At 42.2% G+C, this 27,164-nt stretch overlaps 2 protein-coding genes across 2 annotated transcripts in view; both read right to left on the bottom strand.

The window, feature by feature from the left end:
- ssh1b (slingshot protein phosphatase 1b) overlaps positions 1–12,561 on the bottom strand; it is a gene marked incomplete at both ends in the record, with an annotated part of 28,258 nt that extends 15,697 nt beyond the window's left edge. Inside the window, 3 exons of the mRNA XM_083657415.1 lie at positions 838–938; positions 8,092–8,129; positions 12,481–12,561. Coding sequence (XP_083513541.1) covers positions 838–938; positions 8,092–8,129; positions 12,481–12,561 — 220 coding nt within the window. The remainder of the gene's footprint in view (positions 1–837; positions 939–8,091; positions 8,130–12,480) is intronic.
- A 637-nt stretch (positions 12,562–13,198) lies between these two features.
- Positions 13,199–24,055, bottom strand: LOC310795560 (synaptic vesicle 2-related protein-like). Its single transcript, XM_083657632.1, has 16 exons — positions 23,934–24,055; positions 22,889–23,022; positions 21,669–21,754; positions 21,469–21,567; positions 21,280–21,351; positions 20,660–20,784; positions 19,733–19,796; positions 19,468–19,593; positions 18,686–18,814; positions 17,934–18,007; positions 17,732–17,808; positions 17,484–17,591; positions 15,775–15,886; positions 15,548–15,629; positions 14,941–15,030; positions 13,199–13,889 (listed from the first exon to the last, which is right to left on the bottom strand). Exons 1-16 carry the CDS (start codon positions 23,990–23,992, stop codon positions 13,644–13,646), a joined length of 1,683 nt encoding a protein of 560 aa, XP_083513758.1. The 5' UTR covers positions 23,993–24,055; the 3' UTR covers positions 13,199–13,643.
- Between the last annotated feature and the right edge of the window lie 3,109 nt (positions 24,056–27,164).

Below are 27,164 nucleotides of genomic sequence, written 5' to 3'. Positions count from 1 at the left end.
AACTTGCGGTTAGGGTTAGGGGTTATCAACAAAGTCTGTTCTGCAGTGCAGCGCAATTAGTTTTTTCTCCTATTGTGCTGTATTAAGTGATTATGTACATATGCAATTCCTATCAGGTTACAGTAGCATGTTATTTAACCGGTGCCTGATATTTGAATATAATAATGAGACAATGTAATGAGTTAACTGTAAATGATTAAAAATAATTATGTTTTGGATTAAGCAGACTGTCTGAGACTTAACATAGACTTGTGACTAAAGTGACGTGTTGCCAATGCAACATGGTCAGTTAAAATCCACCCAGCTAGGTCACCTTTGCTAACCTTTGCTAGACTCTCCTAACCTTTGCTAACCTTTGCTAACCTATGCTAACCTCTCCCAACACGCGGGTTAGCCTCAACACAGACAAAAGCCCCCTCAGCATATGACTTTGCTTTTGTGTCGAGCCCCCTGCAGTGAACATAAGCAAAACAACACAACTAAACAAAGCTTCCTGTATACTGCCTGTGTGTGTGTGTGTGTGTGTGTGTGTGTGTGTGTGTGTGTGTGTGTGTGTGTGTGTCTGTCTGTATTGTACTTATTTATAATTTATCTAAATGATAAATTTATCTAAATAAGCAGAACAACACTAAACAAAGCTTCCTGTATACTGCCTGTGTGTGTGTGTGTATGTGTGTGTTTGTGTGTGTGTGTGTAAACACGTGTGTGTGTGTGTGTAGGCGTGTGTGTGCGTGTGTACACGTGTGTGTGTGTGTGTGTGTGTTTGTTTGTGTGCGTAGCTGTGTGTGTGCGTGTGTGTGCGTGCGGTGTGTGGTGTGTGTGTGTGTGTGTGTGTACCTGCATGTTTGTGGTGGGTGGGGGTCTTTGCTCCCTGTGTGCTGCTGCCCTGCTGCAGGAAGAGGGCGGCTCCTTTGACCATGAAGAAGCTCTCACTGAGGCTGAACACAGAAGAGGAACAGAATTTCATTTTCACTCATCCCACAGATGAACCTATGTGGTTGACCAGAACTGTAATTAGACTACATGCTAAACCAAAAAGGTTTAGGTGCAGAAATGCAGGCTGATATGAACAGGAGACAGAGCTGTATGGAGATGCACAACTCAAAACTTTTCAACCAAGCACACATCTTGTAGAGAGAACATTATGCCTACATTCAGATCAGAGTTCTTGTTTCTTTGAGCCATGCAGTTGTGATAAGTGAAAAGACTAAACTGGAAGCCGCCGACAAGGACAGACAGCAAAGACTAGGGCCACCGACGCTCAGCGACGGCCCAACAGCTGATGGCGGGCCGGCCAAGTGTGTCTCGGGCTTTAACTATATGTAGCCTATATGTATAATTATATATATAAGATATGGTAATGGCATATATATAGGTATACATTATATGTGATGTAGTTTATGTATATTCTACACATCTGTAATGGTATGTAGGTAGTTCTGATGTATGCAATACCTTGAAAGGTACAGTATGTATGTAATATCCAAAACTGTACCGTTTGTACAGAATGTATTTTTTACAACAGAATGTAAATTTTGTATGTGATTGAAACTATGCAAATTGTTTGTCTTGAAACTATGCAAGTTGTTTGACCCCAGGAAGAATAGCTGCAGCTCTGCTGTAGCTAATGGGGATCTTAAATAAAGACAAAGACAACTGTGGGAGAGGGCATCAGTGACTGAACGTCAGCACACTCCCGCTTCAGCAACTTTTACAGCGCTGCACTTTATGTCATCCTTCTCCTCAGATGACCAACAGACTCAACCTGATTAGCTCCACTGACCTTTGGTGGACCACACTCTGGCTTTACGGCCCATCTGTCTGCCCAGCACTCGACTCTGGTGCCTAAACACCCCCATACCCCACCCACACCACCACCCCCCTATCACAGCTTCTCCGTGAAGACACCAGTGATCAGGAGCAGTGTTGGGGGTAACTCATTACAAAAGTAATATGTAATGTAATATATTACTTTTAGCAGTAACTCAGTAATATAACTTATTACTTATAGGATTTCAGTAATATTATACCAGTTACTAATGTCAAGTAACTCAAGTTACAAATTAAGTTATTATTTTTTTAATCAAAGCACCTACAGTATTTAAATAAAGATACAATAAAGAACAATTTCCTAATCAAATCGTCTGTTTTTTATGCAGATAACCACTATAGATGACAATAACAAGGGAAAATAAATAATTTAATGAATTAATTAATTTTGAATTTTGGATTGTTTACACATTGTTCCGTGGTGGCAATGTCATTCTGCTGCTGCTGTTGTTTTGGTGAAAGTAATGCAAAAGTAGTGTAATAAGTAACGAGTTAATCTACACAGACAGTAATATTGTAAAGTAACGTATTACTTTCAAATGAAAGTAACTAGTAATATGTAGTATATTACATTTTGAAAGTAACTTGCCCAACACTGATCAGGAGGAGCACTGCGGTGTCAGCGCAGACGGAACAGAGCACTGCTTTGTTAGGTGCACAGAGTCCTGCTCCGCTCTCGACCAACACACGCACGCACACACACACACGCACGCACGCACGCACGCACGCACGCACACACACACACACACACAGCGAGCCTGGTATGACTGAGTGGGACCAATCACAAGGCCTTTTGTTTCAGCTCCCCTGCTGTGTGATATGATTAGTTCTCTTCTAATCTCTCCAGAAGACAGATGCTTTGGAGATGATGATTGGGTGACTTCAACAGAACGCTTCAGGAGAACACAGTGAAACTGGAAAATAACTTCCCTAAACAACTTTAGGCGACAGTACACTTACGGAAAGTCACAACAATTCAGATACAAGAGGACAGTTTGTTGATTTCAGACACCAGTAACATGTTGGGGGTAAAAAAAAAAAAAAAAAAGCAGCGTTATTGAAAATAAATCGTAACTCTTATCGACAATTCAGTCTTAGGAAAAGATATACTGTTTTTCAACCCAAAGTGTTAAAAATGTTGCAACACTGATGCAATCTTTCATAAAGTGTGAAAATAGCACCAGCACCAGCTTCATAATGTTAAATTAAAACTAATCACATGTATTGATATCACCATTGATTACAGTTCAACCACCTGTTTCACACATCCTCTACTCCCACTAAGTGTTGAATTGCATTTAGTAAGTGTCTCCATTCCAATGGAGTCTCCAGTGCTGCTGTGAGTCACAACTTACATTCGACAGATCTCCCTCTGAGTCAGTGCCGCTTTCTCCACAAAGTGAGGCAGTATGAACATGGCTTTCTGTGAGGACTTCACCACCAGATGCATCCTGACGCTCTCAATTCGGGAAGAAAAAAAACTATCTACGATATTAGTCTCCTCCAAAAAGTCTCCAGCTCACATGTGAGAAATCACACACAAGCGACAGCCGTATTAAACTACATTCAATCCAACTGAAACATGTCGTCGTCGGCATATTGGTTAAACTAGTCTAGTCGTCGGGGCATCTGGTCTTGGTCTGGGTGCGTGGTCCTCCTCTCTTCCTCCCATAGCTCTCCTCTCCATCTGGGCCTCAAGGATCTTCTGTCTCCTCCGTGTCTGTGCTGCTGCTGCTGCGCTGTCTGCTCGCTTGCCTACAAGCAGCAGCTTATCTCCTCCTCACAGCGCGTGCTTGAGCAATCAGCTGTGGGCTCTGCAACAGACGTCGGCCACAATGCCGTCATTCATGCCTGGCTTGCGCTGCTCGGGCTCACAGGCGTGGGGCTGCTCAGGCCGGGGTGTCAGAGAAATGTTACTTGGCGTCAATCACAAAAAGTCACCGGCGGGAGGGGGCGTGGCCCGTTTGACATGCAGGAACCAAAACGAAGGATCTCTGGAGATGGATTAGACACACGCACAGAGTCGAACATGCCACTCACTGAGAGACAGTCCAGACACACAGAGCCTGACATGACAGGTTCAACTCTGTGTGACCTGCTGCACAGCACACCCACTGAACACAAAGACAAACAGACACTGTGTTCAATCTGCAGTGCAGACACACAACTTGACGTTTTTCAAGTCAGGCTGTTTAAAAGGAATTATGTAATGTCAAGTCAGTGTTTGAAATCCAGACAATAGACATTGTATAGCAGAGACTATACTATATACTCATACTGTATAGTATATAGTATAGTGTATACTACACTATTATATACACTTTTTATGCTGTTCTGAGAAATGTTATGTTTAAATGTATGGGCAGACTGCCAGTGTCTAGCAATCAGATTATAATGGCTCTTGTTGACATAACTAATAAGAGTGATACGAGGTATACATCATGCTTCTGGAAACACTGGCGTCAAAGTTTGTATAGCCTATCTTTTAATTTATATTTCTTAATCCTTTTGACGGTTTTCCACAACGTCGTCGCATTCTTGGGGCATTGTTGTGTGTTCCTAATGCACTTCTAAATGTTTCCTGTATTGTTTACTGTACTGTATGTCTCTTTATGGACCCAATTGTGTCTGAAATAAAAGTTGATTGATTGACTATATATACAGTATATATATATATATATATATATATAATATATATATATATATATATATATATATATAATATATATATATATATAATATATCACTTCACCCCATCACTTATATATAATATATCACTTCAATTGAAGTATCACTTTATATTGTCAACACACACACACACACACACACACACACACACACACACACACACACACACACACACACACACACACACACACACACACACACACACACACACACAGTCAAGTCTGATGCTAGCTGTTGCATAACTTGGCCTGTGAGCAGTTTTTCCAGAGACTTTTGTCAATATAGAGACGGTGCAACTTCCAGTCACTTCCTGTATCTGTGTAAAACACTTCAAACAAACTATTTAAAAACGGTTTAATTTGATATAGATATGCGAAGTACCCGGATGTGTCGGTCTGGTCTGTATTGGGTCAATGGGAGAAGAGAACGTGATCTCAGATTATGACTATTATGACTGATTATTTCGCCCCATGATCATCAAAGTAAATATTGGTCCAATTTTCTGCAAGCTACATATCTTCATCTTCTGAACATTCTGACACTAAAATGACAGACAGACGTAATCAGGAGAAAATTTTAATTTGTTCAAGACCTGTGTCCGTCTCAGCAACACACTCTCGCGAGATTCGGCGACAGCTCACGTTAGCAGGGAGCGATTAGCTAAAGCTACATGTGAAGTTCGTTGGATGTATTTGCAAAATCTGTGGTTGGATTTTTTTTTTTTTTTTAAAGCATATAGTTAATAGTTACAACTAGATTGAGCTAACAAGGGTCAGCTTTGTGTTTACATGTGTCGTGTTTGTGAGAGTTTTGGGAACTCACAATCTCTAGCTCAAGTTAGCTTGCTAGGTCAGCACAACGCTTCAAGGGGAGAGGTGACCACGCCCATGTAGGAGACATTTCTTAGTATTGGCTTGAGCCCGGAATGCACCGTCTCTATATTATCCGTCTGGTTTTTCTCCCTGACAGAGCTGTGAGAGAATCCAAGGGCTTTTGGAGGATAAAAGCTGGTTCAGGTTTCTGCCTGTCTGATAGCGTACGGCCCTTAGAGAGACAGATTCGCTGACATCACCCAATCCTCCGGACTAAAGACAAGACCAGCAGCTGGTCAGCGGCCAGAACAGACTTTTTTCAGTAATCAACGCTGTAACTATTCCTGCCTGCTGTGTGGTTCTCTCAATGCTAAGAGAGCCAAAGTGGAACGTCACTTCCTGCTTCAGCACTGTACCAGAGATTTTCATTCGCCATTTATTTTCCCATAGACATTTCCTAAAATGCTTATAAAAATAATTTTACTTGTTCGAACCAAACGGTACAGATATATTTAGAAACAGGAGAGATCGCATAACATTTCACTCGGACCAAAACATTAAAAGAAATGCGGATTTAAAGAAAATATTTTTTCGATGTTTTTTAAAGTTTTGGTGTGAGTTAAATGTTCTATGGTCTCTCCCGATTCTAAATATAGCTGAACTGTTTGGTTTGACCAAGTAAAGCTATTTTTATAAGCATTTTACAAAATGTCTATGGGAAAATAAATTGCAGAAGAAAATCTCTGGTACAGTGCTGAAGCAGGAAGTGACGTTCACTTTGCCTCTCTATATTCCCGCCTGCTGTGTGGTTCTCTCAGTGCTGTAACTATTCCTCTATCTTGGAAGAATATGAGATTACAATTCATCAAAGTGCTACTGTCCACTTGCAAACCTTGCATATTGTCTCCAAAACCCTTGATCCCACTGGCAGTGCAATAGCGCTGACTGACCACCAGCCTAGAGCCAAAAACATGACCAAATATGCCCTATCAGCAGCAGCTGAAAATATAATCTAGAACCAAGTCAGCTTCAAAAATATTTTATGACATCAGCCTTGTCCTCCCCGCCCCACCCTGTTCAGAGGTTTCCATCTGTGCTGTTCATTCTCAGTTCTCAATGCATTTGATCTTATATAGCACCTACAAAGTGCTTTACAAAAGGTAAATAAAAGCCAATAAGATATTAAAAAATATGATATGAACAAACTGGAAAACACATGAGAAATGGAACATATGAAAACAAATAATGTAAAAACGTCTCAGTAAAAATATGCTTAAGTGATTTAAAAGATGACAGTGATTTGGCCTGTGTGAGCTCCTCAGCAGCACACGGGGCAGCAAAGAGTGGTCCTATTTTTGTCTTTAGCCTACTAGACTCCAACATGGCCAGGAGGCTCAAGGAGCAGTTCAGGCTGCACAGTGAGGCCATTTACACCTGGCGTTAACATGCGTTTTCTGTGATCAGATTGCAATCAGATTGTGTTTTATCACTTGAAATGCCAGGTGTAAACACCCCCAAAACGCATTGAAGAAGGACTGCAATCTGATCGGCCAAACCACAGGGGATGCATTGTGTACACATTGAACACAAGTGTAAATGCAATGTGTCCTCTCAATCTGGATACAGCAACTTTATGCGGATTGAGAGAACACCCAATTCTGCAATCAGATTGCAGAAAATACATGTTAACGCCAGGTGTAAATGGCCTCTCTGACTCTTAATAAAGACTTTACATGTAGTTAGACGCCACACCTACAGTATAGCCAGCCCAAGACATCAAAACAATCCCCTATATTAAAACCCTTTCTAAAACTATAACCAGCACGCAGTGTAGAGAAACTGAAAGTCAGTATGATCCTGTCATGTGCTTTTGGATTTTGTCAACAACTTGGTACTGTAGTGGTGTTTCGCACAATCTGGAGCTTTAGTACCAGAGTGTTATGTGCAATTCAGCTTTGATTATTGCCAACATACATTACCCTACTAAATATCTGCGTCATTGTTCATTTCAACAACCATTTAAAGAATGAAGTGTGCCGTTACCAATTTAAATGAGTTATGCAATATTATAAATTAATGCTTTAGCGTTATGTTTCCAATAATTGTCCTTTTTGTGACAACTGAAGTGGAATGTGAGACTGAAATGCTCTTCTGGGATTCTTGATTGAAACATTTGAAACAGACTTTGCTACAGTCACTAGCTGGCCACTAGGGCTGGGTATTGGCAAGGACCTCACGATACGATACAGCATGATACAATTGTATCACAATACATTGAATACAATACATATATTGCAATACTCGAAGAAATTTACTGAAAATTAAAAAGAGAGCTGAAAATACAACTCGATGTGTACCACCCAGGTAGTGTAATAATATGTACCGGTACATCACTTTATATTGATAACTTAGTGGACAAATTGAGTCAAACCTACTGAGTGTTGAGTGTGTTACTGAATGCACTGAAATAAAAAGTATTCTTATTGTGCCACTGGCTGTGCAAAAAATGTATATGGCGATATATCACGATATGTTTCTGAAATATCGATACAGTATTGCGGGGGGAAATATTGCGATATATTGCCGTATCGATTTTATTGCACAGCCCTACTGGCCACCAACATAGGACAAGAATTTGTTTCATACATTTAACACATTTCTGTTTGTGTTTCCAATAGTTTTGTTTGACAGTTTAGTCTCTAAGGATATGAAGAATTGTGTAGGAGTATTACGCTATTTTCAACAGAATATAAGCTCTTACCTCTGATTATTTTTCCGGTCATCGTCACTTCCAAAATCCTGAACGATAAAAACAAGACACAAACATTGATTCAGTTTGAAAATAAACAGAGGTAATTAAAAATTCCTAATTGATTCTTCTCACTGAACACGACTGAACAGTGGGGCAGTTTTGGCACCAATTGTCTACATCTTTCCCTCCTAAATCTGGAGCTTATTTGCAGACACACAGCACAGGACAGGACAGGACAGGGGCATAAACACATTCTACAATAATTAATAACTGACATGTCCCAGACCCAGATCCTTGATGGAGTCTAACTGACCTCTCTAGCTGATTTTTTGTTTTTAAGGTTTTCAATTTATATGACACAGGCATCCACAAAGACCCAAAGGATTGTTATATAGACTGTGAGTGTCAATGAGAATCCTCTCTTATGAGAAACAGTCAGCTGCCAATAACAAGCCAACCAGGCCTTACCTCTAGGACCATGCAGCGCAATCAGCAAGCCCGACCTGCAAGACTCAGCAGACTGGGCTGAGACTTCATACATGCAGGAAGATTGAAACTGGTCCTAGTTAATTTGTATCCAGTTACTAATTTTTGAACGGAAAGTTCTTTATTTATGAAGCCACTACTTATGTAATCCTATTATAGTATACACGAGTACCTGCAATACATGTATGAGTTGTTAGGCCACATTAATCACTGAAATGATATTGCTACTAGGGGTGGGAATCACCAGATGCCCACGATACGATACTAAAACGATACTTGAGTCACGATACGATAGTATTGCGATATTGCGATATCACCGATATTGCGATATATTGAATATTGCGATATATTGAATATTGCGATATTTCGATATATTGTCTAACTCCTTTTCCTACCTTTTCCTTGACCTCACCGGAAGTAAAACATGCAGTGTTTTTTTGTTTTGTTTTGTTTTTGCCCCACACGTAGGCTACATTATTAAGCTTCTCTGGACTCAATACGCCACTGCAGGCACGGACTGCAACATCGGGTGCTTCGGGCAGATGCCCGGTGGCCTGACATGGCATGGCCTGCAATTTTTCTTTCTTTTTTATATCGATACTTGGCGTCCAAATATCGATACAATATAGTCAGGCAAAATATCGCGATACTATGGTGTATCGATTTTTCCCCCCACCCCTAGTATGCACGAGTACCTGCAAATGCAATACATGTATGAGTTAGTGCCTGTTAGGCCACATTAATCACTGAAATTATATTGCTACTAACTAAATTATAACCCAGAAGCTAATAACCCGTGAAGACTTGGTCTCGAGAAAGGCAGAGGATAGGCCACACAGGCTTTTGTTTGATTTAAACAATGCTATGAGTGGAAAATCATTAAAATGCATCACAGCAAATATTCTCATAAAAGTATAATGACATGTTGACACGTTACGTACGTATAGCATTGTACAAATTACTGAGTGGAGTATACTCCGGCCTGATCAACAATCTGTGATAAGTAGTAGTCAGTTGTTTGTTTTTAAATTACTTTTGGTTCTTTAACAAGTATCCTTATGAGTATCACGTGTTTATGGTGTAGGATTCTCCATATGCCCCGGCTATAGTGCTTAGAGAAAATACTGTATAAAAAACGGGAGTCTATGTAAACATGCTCCCAGCGATGTAACATGACAATCTTCAAATGCCATTGAGAGAGAAAAAAAGTAATAAATAATAATAATAATAATAATAATAATAATAATAATAATAATAATAATAATAATAATAATAATTTACCCATAGTCCAAATCACATTTCTGTCTTAAAGGCTTATGCAATCAGTGAATTGAAAGTGAGTACCGGTAAGCCATCTCTGGATCAAATAAATAAAGCCAAATAAAAATAGCTTCTTTGCCAAATAACAATCTTTGATTGGGCCTACTAACAGGTTCGCATATTTTCTTGGGGAAACTGGAATCACTTCTAAATAGCTTTTAATTCACATTTTCTATAGTAGCTTACTTGCTTGCTGAAGTGGCCCTTCGCCAGGAAACATATTAGTATAGAGGAAACACTGAGCCAGAACCATTTTCCTCCGGTCATCAAATCATCCCTCCTCATTAATCTGATCATTTTAAGTCCAACAGAACCGGAGAGCTTTTTATTTATTTATTTATTTATTTATTTTAAGAGTGCCAGCCAGGATGGATTTGTAACACACACTACAGCACTGTATACACTACACTGTGGGTTGGGTCGGTAATAATCAATGACCTCATCTGGGGCAGACATGTTTTATTATTATGAACACAGTATACCAATGTTATAACAGCTGGTGGCTATATTATGTTTGAGGGGGGAGGGACAGAGCAACCGACACACAGAGAGAACAAATTCAGGAATTGAATGGATCTTTGTGCATTTATTTTTGTTAAACCCTTGAGTTTCAGGTAGAGTTTACACTGCCACAAGAACAGTGTGTGTTGTTGAGGATGGCACAAATCAGGTTAAGTGCGCCAGCACCCTCTACTGGTATCATTTTGTCAGTGTTGTGATCTTATCTTGTGCTATGAAAGTCCCACAAAACCAAAAGTTGGATCATTGGCACACCTGCAGACTAGAGGTCTTCACGGGTCCAAAATGATGGACCTGGACGCGAATGGACCCGGGGAAATTTGGACCCGTCTATTATTAGAAAGCTAAGACCTGGACCTGGAAAGACCCCATAAATGTCGGACCCGGACCCGGCCTCGACCCGGAGTCACTTCGTTTGAATGGACCCAAGCCCCAGGCGGTTCCCGGGTTGGGTCGTCGGGTATCCGGGCAGATCAGATCCGGTGCTAATTTTCCCAACTAGGGATCTCGCGCACTCGATTCCTAGGCTCGCCCACTACGCGGCCTCGCCCGCCCTGCAGCTCGCCCCAGCTGGCCCTGCAGCTCGGCCTCGCCCTGGCTACTCCTTGATGGCATACTTCAGGGATGCTGGATCACATGTCCTGGAGCTGGCAACATTCAGCATGGCTGAAGACGGGGGGTCTGAAGTCAGACTCCCACTTCTTTTTTGTGACATCACTGATCACTGATGATGTCACAGTGGGATTTGTGACACCACTGATGATGTCACACGTCACTGGGATTTATGACATCACTGATGTCACTGGGATTTATGACATCACTGATTATGTCAGAGTGGGATTTATGACATCACAGTGGGACATGGGACAGAGAAACAAACAGAGCCCTAGCTCCCATTTATATACTGATGATGACGATGATGATGATGATGATAAGGTTGTTTTTAATTAGTTATTTGCCTATATAAAAGGGGGTGATTGACAGCTGCGAAAGCCAGTCACCGGGTCCACTCAGGTCCTATTGGACCCGACATTTCACTGTCAAAGAGAACCAAGACCCGTGGCAAAAGGACCCAACCCGGACCCGGAGTCACTTCTTTTGAATGGACCCCAGACCCGGCCGGGTCCGGGTCGGGTCCCCGGGTATCGGGCATACCCGAAGACCTCTCTCTACTGCAGACACAAGACGCATCCAAACATCCACACAACTGAACTGAGCCATGTGGATCCCTGCTGACGAACCCCACCCCACCCCCCCTCTCCACGATGTTGTTTTACACTAAATTAATGCCACCCAGTTCAAGAATTCACATGCTATCCCATGACTAGAAACTGGATAACTGAGATGTAAAGCCACTGGAATGAAAATCTGGCACTTCTCTCTGTAGTCAATGGGACACTGTCAGTTGACCCATAAGAATTGTTGTGTTCATTCATGAGTTCTCCAAATGAAGTTTAAATTATGTTGCAATGCTAGAATATAAAATGTTGTTGGTGTGACTCTGCGGGCTATGCTTTTCACACAGTCAGAGAGCCCCACTCAGTCAGTGGAGCAGCTAGCCCAGGCTTTTACACTCCGATGACATCACTGTTATTCAAAAAGGATCCCTCTCTGATTTCTGGCTGAGAGCGGTGCAAGTTCACAAGCACAACTACAACTGTCCCGGCGCACAGGAAATAACATAATGTGAATTATTTAAAATGGGTGGGATTCCCCTTTAATAACATCTTTTCCGAATACTAGCCTACGTGAAGGGAGTAGCCTACTACAGCCCGGGTACAACAACACAATATCAGAAAATGAGCAAATTGTCCAGGCAGCCAGTCCCGCACCACACGGAGGATTTGTGTTTACATAACGTTAATATAATGATGCCACAGCCGGGTTCACCACCACACACACACAGCGTTGATGGAAGCAGCTGCTGTCATCCCTCCCTCCCTGCAGGAGCCTAAACCACCAACCAGCCTATTCAATGTGGGGGGAAGTGACGGTTCCCAACCTGCGCATCCTCGGCGTTTTTCCTCCATAAAGCGACCCCCGGGCCCGCCCTATCGGTTTCCCACGACTTACCTCCCCCGCATTGGTGGTGGCTGTGCTGCCCGAGGATGCTGCACTGGGGGTGGGGGAGCGCTGCAGAGTCACCAGGGCCATGGTGGGCAGACGAGGAGAGGAGAGGAGGGGAGTCCTTTTACGGAGGGGAGGAGGGAGAGAGAGGGGGCGCCTGCCTGCTATCCGGGGGAAGATGCGCCGAGATTGTCTCTGTCACCGGGGAGAAAACGCCAAGTCAGGCTCTCATCAAACAGCACCTGACTCCCGAGCCCCGCGGTCTTCCCAGCTGCTCGTCCTGCGCGCACGCTGCTGCTGCGGTTACCGGGAGTCCATCATGAGCGAGAAGTCACACCGGGGTTTTTTGGAGATATCCTCCCGTTTTGTGCCGCGCTATCATCGCTGTCCCGCGTTATCATCGCTAAATGCGCACAGACAAACAAAACACGCTGCGGGTTGCAAGCGGGGCAGAAATGACATGCAGCTTTGTCGGATGGCTGTGATTGGCTGGCCTAGTTTGCGTGTGCGCTGTCATTGGGCCAATGTTGTCAAGGTGACTGGCCAGACTAGGTATTCCCGTTATTACAAATTGATGAAATACTTCAATGAAAGACAAAAATACAATATCGAGCCGTCAATAATAATGTTTTGCCTCACTCTAGTATAACAGCTCATTACAAAATGGAGTTTCAGTAGGAAGTGCTTTTATTCATTTATTTCCTTCAACTTATTGCAACTCCAGCAAAATGGCATATGGCTGCACATAAAAAAAAACGAATGAATAAATATAATGAATCATTTTAATTCGCATTCTATTTTAAATATGTTTTATTGCTTATACTTCGAGGTAGACTTAAAAATGTCATGCTTGCCAGCGCATCATTTTCCACAAAAATGTCACTTTGTTGCTTCCCAAGAGTGGCAAATTAAAATAAAGCAGGTGAAATAATAATACCAAAAATAAAAAATAAAATGTAGTCCAAGTTATTATAATGGCTGTCTGCACTTGTGCATGGGTGGTACCACCAAATATTCCTCCCAGCCATGAGACTGTCCCCTCCTGTTCTTCCTGCTCATTCATCGTGGAGTTGTGGCTCAAATGATTCAATTCATTAATGCGATACACAAGTATGGCCTCTCTGTAGGACCATGGGAGGTGATGATGTGTTGTAGATCCACTCAGTGGGCTATGATGGTACAGGTTGTTCTTCTTGCTCCCTGGATCCATAGCTGGTGTGTGAAGCAGGTGCAGTGTCATTTGCCTGGCTGGTGCTGGTGGTGGTGGTGGTGATCACCTGCTCTCCAAGCTGAGCGGACTCCTGCAGACCTCTGCCTGACGTCTCGATGGGCAGACACAGAGATGCCCCGGCGCCCAGCAGGCAAAAGCCACAATACACCGACAGGGTCAAATACACAGATGTCCTGAGCAGCACCTATAGAGAGTCAAAATATCACACATCAATATATAGAGATTACAAATTGACCTCAGGAGTCTGATGTCAGGTAGACTCGCTTGCCAGACTTGTAGGGAGAGAGTCTGGCAAAGGAGACTAGATGTCAGGCCGAAATTCCCCATTCAAAGCTGGAGTAGACATTCTGTTCCATACACATCACAGCTAACAGCAGTCATTTTAACAATACCACAAATGTCCAGATTTGAGGTTTAATCACAACAAAGTAGACGTCTACTTTCACTTCCTGCCTCACCATGCATACCAAGGTCTTTAAAAAATACGAACATTGGTGAACGGCGAGAGATGATATTTTCTTGATCCCGTTTGAATTGTGCCACGAGGTCCACATGTACATTTTGTCCATTTAAAAGATAACTATGCGTGTCAAGAAAGTCGCAGTTTGTCCTGAAACTGAAACGCAAAGTTTAGGTTTGTATGAAACCGCTCAATCGACTACATCTCTCGTGTCGCACAATGTACGTCACACCAACAACAACATGGCCAGGCGGGAGAGACGTCACTTTGGTTGTGCATAGTCTTTCTGATTTATAACTGCCAAGGTTTTACCACAAACTGCGACTTTCTTGACTTGCAATGTTATATGTTAAATTGACAAACATCATATGTGTACCCTGTGGCACAATTCAAACGGGATCAAAAAAGTAACGTCTCTCTCCATTCACCAGCATTCTTTTTTAGGGTCTGACTGGAAGGGGAGGGACTTTGGCTCATGTTATATAACGATACAGGATATGCCATTTTCTGGCTGTGACACAAAATTGCCTTTTGTACCCTTCAGTTATTTGGAGAATGTCCCCATTTATCTGTTTTACACCCAAGAAATGATTCACACTGAACAAAACCCAAACCACGCCCAACGTGAATGCTTATGGGGACTGATTTCTTTTCTCTCAGGGATTTACTTCCAGCACCAGTGGGGCGGCCGGGCAACTGCATCAGTATTTCTGAATGACAATCCATTGTTAACCTTAAGAAATATAACAGAGTAGAGTTGGTCTCTCCTGCATACCTGTGCCACAAAGGGAGTAAGCAGGGCGCCCAGCTTGGCCATACCAGCACTAGTCCCCATTCCCATGGCTCTCATTTCTGTAGGAAACACCTAAATGGATGAGAGAGGGGAGAGCATAGAGAGCCAAAGTGAACGTCACTTCCTGCTTCAGCACTGTACCAGAGATTTTCATCCGCCATTTGTTTTCCCATAGACATTTCGTAAAATGCTTATAAAAATAGTCTTACTTGGTCAAACCAAACAGTTCAGCTATATTTAGAATCGTGAGAGACCATAGAACATTTAATTCGGACCAAAACTAAAAAAGAAAACCATTGAAAAAATATTTGCTTTAAATCCGCAATCTTTTACGTTTTGGTCTGAGTGAAATGTTATGTGGTCTCTCCTTTTTCTAAATACATCTGAACCGTTTGGTTTGAACAAGTACAACTATTTTTTATAAAGTATTTTACGAAATGTCTATGGGAAAATAAATGGCGGATGAAAATCTCTGGTACACTGCTGAAGCAGGAAGTGACGTTCACTTTGGCTCCCTATTGTGACCAATAAATGAACCAAGGTATACCTTTTACAGTATCTAAATGTAGTAAAACGGTACATAGCCTACCTCTGGTGTATAAACGAAAGCCACTTGGTATCCTCCGGTGATGAAGGCTCTGGCAATAAAGATGAAGATTGTAAGAGCTATCCTGTGCAGACAGAGAGGAAGACGGAGACGAGTCAGAGCTTATAGCCTTAATCGTTTAATATACAATATATATTGCGGTATATTGCAGTTGTTCCAAAGTCTGCCAATATGTGGCAATATTATTTTTGTTTTTAATAACTACTCACCTGCCAATACAAGCGTACAGAGGCAGAATACACAAAGAAAACATGACGAAACACAATGCCAGGCTTTTCTTCCTGCCAATCTGGTCGATCACCAGCAGGGTTATAAGAAGCCCTACAATAAAGAAGAAACACAAGGAAATAAGTAACAACTATAACAATTACCAACCTACTTCCTTTCTTCTTCTTTTGTTGTTGTCAACATCTTTATCAGTGGTATTTTTGCAGTCATGTGATGTAATCTATATAAAATTGAGTACGTGGGCGATGTTTCAAGTTCTGTGTCCGGCCACAGCTATGCCGTTTCAGGTATGATCGGGCTGAAACCTTCAGGGTGTGTAAAGGGCACCCATGCGGGTGACCTGACGGAGCCGGATTTTTTAATTAGGCTAATTAGCTAATGATGTGATGTCATCAGTGATGATGTCAAAAGTGATGTCATAAGGGTGCACAGTGCACACACACGCACACACACAGACACACGGAGGCATTATGACAAGACTGATCAGTGATGTCACACACACACACACACACACACACACACACAAAGGAGGCATTGTGACAAGACTGATCAGTGATGTCATAGGGGCGCGCACACACACACACACACACACACACAACACACAACACACACACACACACTGATGATGTCATCAGTGATATCATAATGGGGCACACACATACACACAAGGAGGTACTGTGACATTAATGTAACATTTTAGTGAGAAACACACACAAACACACACACCTGCGCACGCCAATAGGGCAGGCGAAGCCATGCAGCAGCCGAGCTATGGCTAGGCATCGATCGCGCGTAGCGCGCAAGATGCGTAGTGTATTAATTAGATGACACTACAGATGTAGATCTGCATATATATTTTTTGTACAAAGTAGTTTGATCTATTTTTCTAAGTGATGTTCTTTTGAGGAAAGCTTTACTGTAGTTCAGTTTCTTCCAGTGTGGAGTAACTGGTAGCTTGTAAAACTATACTTCCAAAGGAGCTTTCCCAACACTGAGCAGAGGCACCTCAGTCTCCTTAGGGTATCAATTGTCATAGGTCAACAACAAGAAAACCTGTTTTTCAAGAAAACCAGACAGAAAAGCCAATATTGACGTGTCTAGCAGCAGATATGTAGAGCAAAGATAGCCTGTATCAAATTTCAAGCCACTTGAGCTACGGCATAGACCCTTTTCACAGGGGCCATTTTGTGTCAAAAAGGCAGGGTAAACACAGGTGTAAGCAAAACACTAATGAGGGTTTCCAACTTCCAATCAACTTCCAATCATGGAAGTTAGAAACCCTCATTAGTGTTTTGCTTGCACCTGTGTTTACCCTGCCTTTTCGACAGAAAATGAATGGCCCCCGTGAAAAGGGTCTATTGGAGGCTTGTTAGAGGCCTGTGGCTTGTTAAAATGTTGGGTTTTGTGCTGGTTGGCGCCCCCCATCAGGCCAACAGATGCCAGCAGCACCCTCATGATTTTGGAGTGGCACCTGGTGTGGCCAATTAGATTTCAGGGGTGGCCAGTGCCACCCCCCAGATCCATCATCCCCCATAAAAAAGGGACCAGTGGTGAGATATTGCATTTTGTGATGAACAGATGAAGAACACAATCACCCCAAATCACACCCACACCCACAAATTAAAAAAAAATGACAACACAAAACAACTCTGAGAAAATGCCCATTTCGCACATTTCCGGCACATTTTACCTGGGAATTCAGCCAAAGTGGTCCACAAAAGGTCTTTGTAGTCAGCAGATGTCAAATACTTGCATTCCACGCTACAGCTTGGTTCAATCTTCTTGGCCCCTTGGGGCACTATAAAGAAGGAAAACGGTTCAATTTTCTCAGAGATCGCCCAACTCAATGATATGACAGAGCTCAAAAGGTGTGCGACACCTGTAGCTACACCTGTAGCTACACCTGTAACTATACCTGTAGCTACACCTGGAACTTACAGCGACATAAATCTCCAGCTTGGAACAGCTCCGTAGTCAAGAGGATTATTCCATAATAAGCAAAGGCATTTGCAAACCTGGAAGAAAAAAAGAATCAAGTCGTTTATAAAACTAGTGGAAAAGAAAGCATTAAAATCCTTATGATCAAAAATGAGTATAAAATAATAGGAGGAAAGTAAACAAATCTGTTACTCAAGCTAACCATATAAACCACAGGAGGAGAGTCGTCCTGCGATACTGAGGAGTGAAGAGATCTTGGATCCTTCCCCGCTCAGCCTGTAAAATGACAATTAAAAATGACTGTGATGATATTCACATCGCAGCCTGCTCGCCAGAGTGACATGTCGCCATCGTACGTTTCTGCAATCCATTTCTGAACCAAAAATATGTTGCATTATGCATAATTAATATCACATTTCTAGATAGATCAACGTTACACGTCAGTCTGCTAATGAGATAGTGCGGTGGCCACACAGGTATATGTCCATGACTTCACACATACACAGTTATGCCCCATGACCTCACCTGAACAAACACACACAGCTATAGAGAGCCAAAGTGAATGTTACTTCCTGCTTCAGCACTGTACCAGAGATTTTCATCCACCATTTATTTTCCCATAGACATTTCGTAAAATGCTTATAAAAAATAGTTTTACTTGGTCAAACCAAATGGTTCAGCTATATTTAGAATCGGGAGAGACCATAGAACAAATATAGAAAAAAATATTTTCTTTAAATCTGCAATCTTTTACGTTTTGGTCCTAGTGAAATGTTATGTGGTCTCTCCTGTTTCTAAATATAGCAGAACCGTTTGGTTTGAACAAGTAAAACTATTTGTATAAGCATTTTACGAAATGTCTATGGGAAAATAAATGGCGAATGAAAATCTCTGGTACAGTGCTGAAGCAGGAAGTGACGTTCACTTTGGCGTTCTATATGTCCATGAGCTCACCTGTTGGCTGGTGGTCAGCGTTCCTTGGGGCATGGCCTTGCCATTGTCGGCTGCCATGCGGGTTAGCGTAGCCACAGCTTTGTCCCTGTTCCCTATCAGTACATCAAAACGAGCACTTTCAGGCAGCCACTGTGTCAAATACAAGATACAAAAATGCAACACAAACCATCCGCTCATGTGAACTCACACTTGTGTTTCGTTCTGCGAGACCGTCTGGACTGACTCTGCCTCCGGGGGCAGGCGCTTTCACGCTTCTACAACGCGGACGGGCCAATCAGGGACCTGGTCTCGTAGTTGACTGACCAATCAGGAACTCCGCCGGCAAAACAGTAATGGCTGCCTCCGTGGCTCTCCCACTCGAGCAGTAACGTCAACGTTCGTCGAGTTTACACAGCCATAAGTGCAGTATGCAGTTATGGCAGAAATAGACAATAAACAACAATTAAACAAGAACAGGATACTCCTGTTCTTGCAACAGCGGAATTTCTCGACGGAAAATACGTTTTCACCGTTCTTCCGAGTGGATTTGGATTTGACTGGATCCGACGCTGATTGGCTGAAGGACTGGCTTTCCACCCCCTGAAATGACTGTGCACAGCGCCGAGTCCGGACGGATTCACAGAACCAAACAGAATGTGAGTTCCCAGATCCCGATGGTTTTAACCAGGCTAACATACGTAAATGCTACTTTACACAAACGTCTCTATTCGATAACAAGCAGCTGAGAGATTCACTACAATGGCTTTATTTCAGAGAAGTCAATAAATTAAACATATACTTACAAAGTAGAAGCTAACGAAGAGCAGCATCGGTATATTGGACAGGCCGAGCAGCCACCGCCAGCCATGTGTGGGCATTACCCATATGGCCAGAAGGACCTCAAACACAGCACCAATGGCCCAAAAGATCTGAGACACACACGTGACCACAAGGTGGGGTTAGTGAGCCGGATACAATCAATGGATCAAACACAGAAATATACGACATTAAGAACATTAAATAAGACATTAAGAACAGAGCGTACAAGAAAGTAAACTGCTACAGTACCGCAATCAGCATGATGCAGACGGCTCTTGACTTCATTGGAAGGAATTCTGAGTACAATGTCACCCTAAAAACACATTGAATATTAAGTCTTCAATCATTTGGGAGGCATGGGTGTGGTGTACGTTGATAAGAAAACATGTTTGTCGGTATTTTTCATTGTAAAGCCAGTTCTGTACGTTTTGTTCAGGTTTGGGACATTGCTTTTGCTGGTTCATTTTCACATTATACAGTATGTCATGAGAGAGAAATTGTATATTTTGGATAATTGTCATTTGATTGTCCAACTACTGCTACTGTCAACACATTATAATGCTAATGTTAATTGTTTAATATTGAAATGTTTTAGAAATAACATTTAAATCCTGTTTCTAAAAGCATGTGGGGTGCACAGTCTGCAACCCGACTCCACCCCACTCATTTCTGTTGGTTTTCTGTGACTTGTGCAACTGCAATATAGAGAGGCAAAGTGACCGCCTACTTCCTGCTTCAGCACTGTACCAGAGATTTTCATCCGCCATTTATTTTTCCATCCACATTTCGTAAAATGCGTATAAAAATAGTTTTACTGGTTCAAACCAAACGGTACAGATATATTTAGAAACAGGAGAGATCGCATAACATTTCACTGGGACCAAAATGTTAAAATAAATCCGGGTTTAAAGAAAATCTTTTTTCGATGTTGTTTTTTTAAGTTTTGGTCCGAGTGAAATGTTCTATGGTCTCTCCCAATTATAGCGTTAGCTGAACCATTTGGTTCAACGAAGTACAACTATTTTATAAGGATTTTACGGAATGTCTATGGGAAAATAAATGGCGGATGAAAATCTCTGGTACAGTGCTGAAGCAGGAAGTGACGTTCCACTTTGCCTCTCTATACAAAGCATTCATGTTTCATATCATCCCCAGTGAAAGAAGCAGTGAACTTACGACTGCGGAGCTCCTCCGATGCCAAAGCCTACCAGGCACCGCAGCACCAAGATCCAGCCGTAGGCCGGAGCGAAGGCACTGAGCAGGCCGTAGTACATAGCCCACACCGAACACATCATCAGACCCTGGTGTGTGCACACACACACACACACACACACACACACACACACACACACACACACACACACACACACTTAACAGTTGAATAGGACGAATCAGCGTGACGTCACTTGACACCCAGAAATGCGGAACCCCGCGGCAGTTAATAGTATGAGTTGTGCCAAACAAACGTTAATATCTCAAAAACTATACATCACATCGCTTATATTTTGACATTCTGAGTGAGAGCAGAAGTAGCTCAAGAGTTTGATGTATAATATATGCATGTCGTGTTAAAGTTGTGTGTGAACTGTCGCAGTTTTTAAAATGTAAACAGAGTTAACTGGCTAGAGTCAGACATTCAAGCCTCGCGCCACTTGGGCTCCATACGGTTCCATTGCCGTTGCCACCCAGTGACGCGGTTAGTTTACCAAAATGCTGCTCGGCTGATCCCTCATATAGGGTACAACAATTACATATAACTAGTAAAAGGTATGAAAGCCCAAATATATGAGACTCACCGTTTTTCTGCCATAACTGTCAGATATTTTCCCCCACAGGCAGGAACTGATGACCATCCCAAAGAACACCACCTGAGGAGAACACGTTGACACAATGAGTGCAATAAATTAGCACACATTACAAAATCAACTCAACTAAATGAAATGATAATGGTGCCTGTGAAGATTGATAATAGTGGACCACCTTACCGAGGTTATGAGAGCCACCTGGAAGCTGGGCAGTCTCCATTCACAGTGCAGCTCTGGGGACAGGATACTGAGGAGCATCATCTCCATGGCGTCTGCCATCTACACCCAGTGAGACGTAGAAGAACATGCACATAAGAGATGTGCAGTCGACAGTCGTTGGGGGGGGAAAAATAGAGTTCTAAGCATTTTTGGATTCTTACCCAACACAGGCCGGTAAGAATAGAGAGTTTCCATTGGAACTTCCCAAAGCCGATGGCCTCCACCGCCTCCTCCACTGTAAACGTACCTGTAGGGAACAGTCAAGACGATCCAGGACCGTTACCATTATAGTGATGTCACTCACAATGCAGTGACATCACTGGTCCACAACTGAACTCAAATCAACTCTCAATAACTGTCAAAATAAATGAATGCCTGCAAAAGTGTTTACAGTTTTCAGATATGTGTGAGATCTATTTGCGGTCCATGGTGAGATCATGTGCAAAATAAATCAGTGTTTTTTTCCCCGGTGAAGTTCTCCTACTGAACAACTTAACGTAACAATGAGGCCATTTACACCTGGCGTTAACATGCATTTTCTGCCATCAGATTGTACTTGACCACATTAACCTGATTCCATTTACACCTGGTGTTAACATGCGTTTTCTCCCATCAGATTGCAATCTGATTGCAATCTGATTGCAATCTGATGGCAGAAATGGTTGTCCTCTCAATCCGCATAAAGTTCCAATCCAGATTGAGAGGACACATTGCATTTACACTTGTGTTCAATGTGTACACAATGCATCCCTGACCACCTCCGGAGGTGGTTTGGCCGATCAGATTGCAATCCTTCTCCAATGCGTTTTGGGGGTGTTTACACCTGTACTTTCAAGTGATAAAACACAATCTGATTGCAATCTGATCACAGAAAACGCATGTTAGCGCCAGGTGTAAATGGCCTCATTGCAACAAGTATCCAACTGAATGAATTGATGTCAAAGTATGTCGTGCGCAGACAGTTGAAAGTCTGTTCAAAATAAAACATGCTGCAATTCGTTATTCTTCCCATTTGCTAAGAGCAGTCTCCGTATGTATCTCCCACTTTCTGAATAAGAATTACAAGTTCAAATGGATTTGATCTATTCTGAAGAAGGAAATATCCCACTTCCCAGCTGTCTGTCATCATCAACACAGCATCATGCATGGCTGTCTGACCCAACCAGAGACTTTTCAATATACAGACGACTTCAGTCACAACTTCCAGTCACTTCCTGTATTCATTTCCCACAGTAGGCTATTAGTTTCCTGCCAAATTTAGAAGCATAGTCAAAACCCATTGGTTCTCAATTTTGAAGAGCCATTTAAGCCACTTAAATTGTGTGTAGTTTCCAAACACTGCAGCATATAAGGTCAGAGTCTACGAGAGTCTTCCACAAACCTTTAGTTGTATTAGATCCAGATTGGGGTGCAGAGTCAGCTGTTTGTGTGGTTGTAGTGCAGATCTCATAGTCTGTGCACTGGTCCTCATCATTGAGACGGACGATGCCTGCGTCACCTCGAAACGTCACCAAACTGAAAGGACAAATTGGGGCATTATTAATAATGACATGGAGAATATGATGTAAACTATGTATTGTATAGCATTGTATCAAATGAACACAAGAGCGTAACTACATTACATAGACAATACATAGACAATGCTGTCATACTCTAAATACCAGAGCTGCCATAGCAATTTCCCTGTCTGTATTTAACTTAGTTGCACCATGCACAGATATTTCAAATATTTGACTGGTACTCAAAAGGCCTACAAAATAACCCTGCAGCCCGAGGCAGAACTCGCCATCTTCGGCTTCTCGGAGTCCTCTCTGAACTTCCCTACACTACAGCTGTGCAGCAATCTCTGACACTGGGCACAACTGTCGCCAAAAGACTTATTTTGAAGGAATGTAAGCTCTCCTCTTCACCTTCTTTCCAGGTGTGGCTGATGGCCATGGTCTCTGATATACAGATGGAAAGACTCAGGTTCCTGAGAACCAACTCATTTGTAAAGTTCTCAACTATCTGGGATCCGTTTTTTAACCTATTCTGACAAGGTTAAGAATGACTAGTGACTAAGGTTAGGGGTGATGGACAACTTGCCCAGCTGGTTTCCCACAGACCCCTTGTGTAGGATCCCATACATACGCAGTATCTCTTACATAAGCACATAAGCACCTTATGCGGCTGGTAGCTTCACGTTACAATGATAAATGTCAAAAATGTATGTATTTGTTGTTATTATTATTATGATGTATTATTAATATTACTTTCTCTCTCTTCTTTGCCTGTTTGTCTTGTATGTTTATTGTTCAATAAAAGTTTGAAAATAAAATATAGCCTATAGCCTATTAGTGTTTTCCTCTTTAGCTCTTCATCAAAAAGACTCTGGACAGAACTCCTGTGACTTCTTTCAAAAACAATAATTTCTTGCTGTAGCCTACCTTATTTCGGGATCTCTCCATTGCCTCAAAGTGATCCTAGGTGTTTTGCTCCAGTCCATTCCAGTATACGAACAGAGATGTGAATGTCAGCACGGAGTAGCTACACACAGGTGTTGTTGAGTTAGCTACACAGGTGTTGTTGCGTTGCCTGAACCTGCTAGGGCACATACTCTCAGGTTGCATCAGACACCCATGATGACAATACCTTGCTTGAGGAAAAGGGCGGAGTCAGACAACTAACACCGTTCTGTGAACTCAATTCAACAATGAACTGATCATGGTCAGTCTTCTCACTATTGACTGGAATTGGCCTGGAATTGTCTACCAGGAAATATTTCCTCCATTCATGGGAGGGTTGGCTTTAAAAGGAAGTTAAGATCCCAGCTGCACTCTCAAACACCAGCAAACACACACTGATGCTCAGGACTACACTTTAACACTACATGGAATTTTATGTTTTGAATAGTAGTGTCTTTTAGATAAATTGTGTGCGCAATAGGCCAGCTATAGAATTAGCTGACCAAACTATTGTTGTTTTTCTATCCTACTTTGTATCGATTTTTACTATGTTTTTCTGTGATTTTCCCTGTATTGTAATGCATTTAATATGGTATTTTACTACTGCACTTTACTGTCTACTGTTTACAATTGCTTTGCTTGTAACGTAATGTGTATTGTGTTTGGACCCCAGGAAGACTAGCGGTCGTTTCGGCGGCGGCTAATGGGGATCATTTTTAAATAAACAAAATAGACTCTGGCTCTGCGGGTGCACAGATGGATGTAAGTCAGAGACGCTTGGGTCCCCTACTCTACTGCATGTCCTCAGAAAGAGCATGTGAGCAAAGAAACAGAATAAAAATGGTTGTTTGGACCAGAACTGCGCCGCGTCTTCAAGCGTCCAGCGCCAAGGCCGCGCCCCTTTTTAGGGGAAACCCACCATAGTAAAAGACGGTACAAGAAGCCGAAACCACTTCAAACAAACTATTTAAAACGGTTTAATTTGATAGAGATATGCCGAAGAGTTGCTGTGTTGTTATAGTTTCACTAACAAAAAAAAAGGTCTGCGATAGAGTAGGGGTGACACACCGTCAATGTGGACGATGCATGTACCCTGGTGGAAACTGGATACAGCGTTCATATAAGGCAAGTACCTCGTGTCGATGTATCTTGCGCATTCTATGGCCAGCCGAGTTGAAATATATTGTCATGTCATGGTGTCTTTGGGTCATTTATAAACGAAATTAATTCTGTTATTTTTCTATAGATTGTTGGGGTAGACTACTGCTATTTTACATTGAAGCCAACGCGAGTGTCTTGTGTTATCCCGTAAAAAGGGGCGTGGCCTTCATGTTTTGCAAATTACCCGGATGTGCTGGTCTGGTCTATGGCATGGATGTATTAAAATAACTGGATAGGGGACCTGCCACGCCCACCCATGCATTCGGACGGAGGTAGCTCATTGGCGCATGAAGCCATCATGGGGGCTTTTTCTTCCTGGTTTTACTTCCTGACTATGCAGCCCAAGGCGAAGTGCGCATGTGTGCCATGACGTGTTCCATGACGTCTCCCACCCCTCCCACCCATGGATTGTATTACAAGAAGAAAATACCCCCGTATATGGCTCTTAGTGGCTTCTGAAGAAAAAAATGCCCCATAAAAAATTAGTTGATAATTAAAAGAGTCGTTTTATACTTTGAGTGACACCCGGAAAAAATTCCCCTGGGTTTAACAGCTGCCGGAGTCCCCATGCAAGTGGATGGGAATTTTCCTTTCTGGGCTGCATGGCGTCACGTGACTTGCAATACAGAGCTTCGCCAGCATGTTCAAATGGCTTCAAAGCCCAGCGCTATTCCTGGGGGCTTGCGGTCTATGGTCCCTGGGCAGGGTTCGTTTTGCCGGCTTGACTTTTCGTTTAAATTGACAAAGGGAAAAACCAGAAAACGGTCGTTGTTTCGTTTTTTCGTTTTTCCTATAAAACGGAAAAACAAAAACTCAGCTCGTTTTCTGGTTTTTTCCTCTTTTCGTTTTCAATAGTGGGTGGCTGGTTTTCATTGGTGGGTAGGCCTTCAGCGACCCTTGCTTCTGATTGGCTAGTGTGCTCTGTCAGTTTAAGCTGTACTTTTCAAACTAAAAGTCTCTATATGAATAACTAAATACTATAAAAATAAATACATAAATGCATACATAAATACAAAATAAATGAATGAATAAAAAAAAAAAAAAAATAGGCTACAAAAAATTAAAAATTAAAATACATAGCTAAAAAAATCAATAAACAAAGTCTCTGCCTTTATACACTGTTCTCAAACTTTTTCATGCCAAGGTCCCCTAAACTAAAACAAATTAGACCACATGGACCCTCATTCGACCTTTACATGTGCACTTTTGGTTCAGATTTAGGAAATGGATAAGAGACAAGGCATCTGTTTGATCAGGGTTAAACCTGAGGATTGCTGTTTGAAGAGGCCAGGTGCTGAATATTTTGGGCGAAGGCTCATAAGCATTTGTAAAGAGACTAGGAGCTTCACCCTGGAGGACAGTTATTAAAATAACCTGTAGGGGCAGATATTGTGCCCTCAGGCCTGAGATAAGGTTGAGATGAGAAGGGGGTTAGTTTCTCCAGAGAAAGGTTAAAGGATTTGGGCATCTGGGAGAGAAGAGAAGACTAACTGGTTATCGATCTAGTTTCTGCATTTGCTTGGGAACACCCACAGCTGAACGGAGTAATCTGATTGGTGGAGGAGAATAGGACGTGAGGTCAGAAGGAAGGCAGGGCTTAGTGTGACCAAGAGGGGTTAAAAGGAACAGTACAGGAAGTGAACGCCAGATGCTATTCTCGATTTGTGGACCTGCAGGCCCAAATCCGGTCCTACTTTTCAGCGTGCTTGTTCAAACAATAGCGCCTATTGTGAGACCTTACTGCTGGCTTTGACTCCTGTTTTTTTCATTCTACTTTCTCCTCTGCACATCAAAGTTTTTGATAAGATACGACAGCAGTCAGTCTGATAGTCAGTCAGTCAGGTTCCCAGCACAAGCGTGAATAATTTATTTTCATAATTTATTTTCATAATTCCATCGATAAATAACACAATGACAGAATGTTGGCCATGGGTGCCACACACTTTCTCCTAAAAAAAACATCTAATATCAGATGCGGTACCCTGATCAAATATTATCGAATGAGGGTCCATGTGGTCTAATTTGTTTTAGTTTAGGGGACCTTGGCATGAA

This window comes from Poromitra crassiceps (assembly GCF_964638095.1).
Source record: "Poromitra crassiceps genome assembly, chromosome: 21".
NCBI classification, from domain to species: Eukaryota; Metazoa; Chordata; class Actinopteri; order Beryciformes; family Melamphaidae; genus Poromitra; species Poromitra crassiceps.
This window is presented reverse-complemented; position numbering and strand designations above follow the sequence as displayed.

What these genes read in the sequence shown, in the direction of transcription:
- LOC310795560 (XM_083657632.1), bottom strand. Translation starts at nt 23,992, where the DNA reads ATGGACTGGAGCAAAACACCTAGGATCACTTTGAGGCAATGGAGAGAT. An exon ending in TGGATCTAATACAACTAAAG is followed by an intron (nt 21,755 to 22,888) that starts GTTTGTGGAAGA and finishes TGTTCCCTACAG; the next exon opens with GTACGTTTACAGTGGAGGAG. An exon ending in ACAGTTATGGCAGAAAAACG is followed by an intron (nt 20,785 to 21,279) that starts GTGAGTCTCATA and finishes TGCACACACCAG; the next exon opens with GGTCTGATGATGTGTTCGGT.